This window comes from Colobus angolensis, unplaced genomic scaffold (assembly GCF_000951035.1).
Source record: "Colobus angolensis palliatus isolate OR3802 unplaced genomic scaffold, Cang.pa_1.0 Scaffold1, whole genome shotgun sequence".
Classification (NCBI taxonomy): Eukaryota; Metazoa; Chordata; class Mammalia; order Primates; family Cercopithecidae; genus Colobus; species Colobus angolensis.
Window position 1 is genome coordinate 8,819,812 of NW_012110918.1, and position 2,913 is coordinate 8,822,724.

The window sequence follows — 2,913 nt, forward strand, 5'->3', positions numbered from 1 at the left end:
CACAATCTCCAGATTCTACTATTTCTGGGCCACGTGAGGAGCGCCCACCCGTCGGGCGCTGCGTTCCCCAGGGCGTCCCGGCCTTTCGCGCCCAGCCCGCCGTCCTCCTCTCCCGTGGCCACCAAGGTCAGGCTCTCGCAGGGAAAACGTCTTCAGGGGCTAAACGTCGATTTTAAACGAAATGAAAAACCCCCAACACGAATCAACAGCAGAGGAAAAGCAGACGCCAAACAAGGGCTCAGAACCCCTTCAGGGGCGGCGAGATAGCTCTTCCCCGGGAACAGCTAGGGGCGCGGATGACCCTCTTCCTAAAACTGCACGCGGAGTACGATCCGAGCCCAAGCGGCTGCGAGCGCGCCCGAGTCTGCTCGCGGACGCCAGGCGCGTGAAGAGCAGCGGCTGCGGCTGCGCCAATGCCGTCAGTCCGCGGGGCCCGATCCCGACCCTTAACTCCACAGAGGAGCTCTGCTCCTAAGGGAAAGGGAAGACCTCAGCCCCAGGATCGCAGCCAACTTGGCAACCTCACCTCTCTGGCGACCTCACCTCCCCTCCAGCTCCCTTTAAGAAAACCCCTCGTCTGCCCCGCCCCGCCCCGCCCCCTCGGGAAGCAAACATGGCCCCCGGCGGGGCGGAAGCGCTTCCGCCCCCAACCAAGATGGCGGCGGGGGCGGGACTAAAAGGGAGTAAGTGGCTCGCCGGGGGCTGACGAGTGCACCATGGCGGCCGCTGCAGCCTCACCCGCGCTGAAGCGGCTAGATCTGCGCGACCCTGCGGCTCTTTTCGAGACGCATGGAGCGGAGGAGATCCGCGGGCTGGAGCGCCAGGTTCGGGCCGAGATCGAGCACAAGAAGGAGGAGCTGCGGCAGATGGTGGGCGAACGGTACCGCGACCTGATTGAGGCGGCCGACACCATCGGCCAGATGCGCCGCTGCGCCGTGGGGCTGGTGGACGCCGTGAAGGCCACTGACCAGTACTGCGCCCGCCTCCGCCAGGCCGGCTCGGCCGCACCCCGGCCATCGCGGGCCCCGCAGGTCAGTCCCCGTGTCCCCTCCCTGCGGCCCCGCAGGCGGGTCCCGGAGCCCCTGGCCTTGCAGGTCAACCCCGCCCCCCGCCGAGCAGTTCCAGACCCCGCGAGTCCTCATCTTCCTTAGCCAGGAGAAGCTTACCCGCCCCTTACCCTTTGGGCCCCCGTCAGGGGACGATGCCAGCCTTCCTTGCACAGATGCGGCTGCTGATCCGTTCTGGAAATGCCATTCAGCAATTTCTTCAGGCGCTTTCCCCGGACTTCCGGGCCTTGATTCCCACATCTCACTGGGCCCCTTTCAATTTCAGCGGAAAACGCCAGGGGTCTCTGTCTTGATGGTTCAGCTCTCCCCTATATAACATGTCCTGACATTGTTTTTCTCAGATTTCTCCCCTATGTTGACACCTGCCCTCCAAGTCATTTCTTCCCAACCTTCCCCTTATCCCCCCACAAAAATAACTTCCACAATCCCAAATAGCTCTTCCACTCTTTGGGAGTTGTTGAGGGTAGTACCAACCGTCAAGCCCTTACCTTTATGTATGTATGTGACTGGGTCTCCCAAAGTGCTGGGATTACAGTCATGAGCCACCACACCCGGCCCTTACCTTTTAATAGCTGAACATTTTCATTTTAAGAACTGAGGCTTTTTTCATTCAGGTTATCCTTATCCCGTGTTCTTACCCGCAAACGCTATTGATTAGATACGATGAGGAAGGATGGGAGGTAAACAAACACCTCCTCATATTGGAACTGCCGCTTGCATTCCTGAAGAATATTTATTTATTTATATTTATTTTTGAGACAGTCTCTCTCTGTCGCCCAGGCTGGAGTGCAGTGGTGCGATCTCAGCTCACTGCAACCTCTGCCTCCTGGGTTCAAGCGATTCTCCTGCCTCAGCCACCCGCGTAGCTGGGATTACAGGCACCTGCCACCACGCCTGACTAACTGTTGTATTTTCAGTAGAGACAGGGTTGTCTCAGCCTAGCCTGTGTTGGCCAGGCTGGTCTCCAACACCTAACCTCATGTGATCCACCTGCCTCGGCCTGCCAAAGTGCTGGGATTACAGGCGCCAGAGCCACTGCGCCCGGCCCCTTAAAGAATATAGACCTAGCAATGAACGAAGTGAAAGGGCATGGAGGGTGAAAAAGGTAAATAGGGAAGTCGTTTTTAACAGCCTGGGAGAACTTACTGGGACATAAAGAAATTGAAAAGTACAGTCTAACTCCAATTTGGAACTTTTTCATGCTACTTGAGCTTTACGGAAATCCTGGACAGTAGACTGTACTGACACAATAGAACTATAGGAAGTTGCAAATAACTTGGCAGATTTTTTTAAATGAGTGACCTCATATCCCCCAAAGCTAACATTTAGTACATGTGTCCCCTTAGGTGGCCAGCCTTTGCTGTAACTGAGTCGTGCTTCAAGGTTTATTAAAACGCTAACTTGAATTATGCCTGATTTTAGAAATGTATTGATTTTCATAGTTGTTATATCTGATTTATTCTCGATCAACCTCATGAAAATTTGAGTGTCTTCTTCGTTCACATGACAAAGAAACAGAAGTCCCCCAATTCCTGCTCTGAAGGAGCTTACAGTCTGGTCGAGGAAATAAATCCATGGAAACTTGACAAGAAAAAATGTAAAAAAATTTAGAACAAGAGGTCAGGCACTGTGGCTCATGCCAGCACTTTGGGAGGCCAAGGCAGGTGGATCGCTTGATCACAGGAGTTTGAAACCAGCCTGGGCAACATGGTGAAATCCCATCTCTACAAAAAATACCAAAAAATGAGCAGGCATGGCCGGGCGCGGTGGCTCAAGCCTGTAATCCCAGCACTTTGGGAGGCCGAGACGGGCGGATCACGAGGTCAGGAGATCAAGACCATCCTGG

At 55.1% G+C, this 2,913-nt stretch overlaps 1 protein-coding gene across 1 annotated transcript in view; it reads left to right on the top strand.

The window, feature by feature from the left end:
- Nucleotides 1-565: 565 nt before the first annotated feature.
- The window catches only part of COG1 (component of oligomeric golgi complex 1), a 16,486-nt gene continuing 14,138 nt past the window's right edge, over nucleotides 566-2,913 (top strand). Inside the window, exon 1 of the mRNA XM_011935999.1 lies at nucleotides 566-1,031. Coding sequence (XP_011791389.1) covers nucleotides 717-1,031 — 315 coding nt within the window. The 5' untranslated portion in view covers nucleotides 566-716. The remainder of the gene's footprint in view (nucleotides 1,032-2,913) is intronic.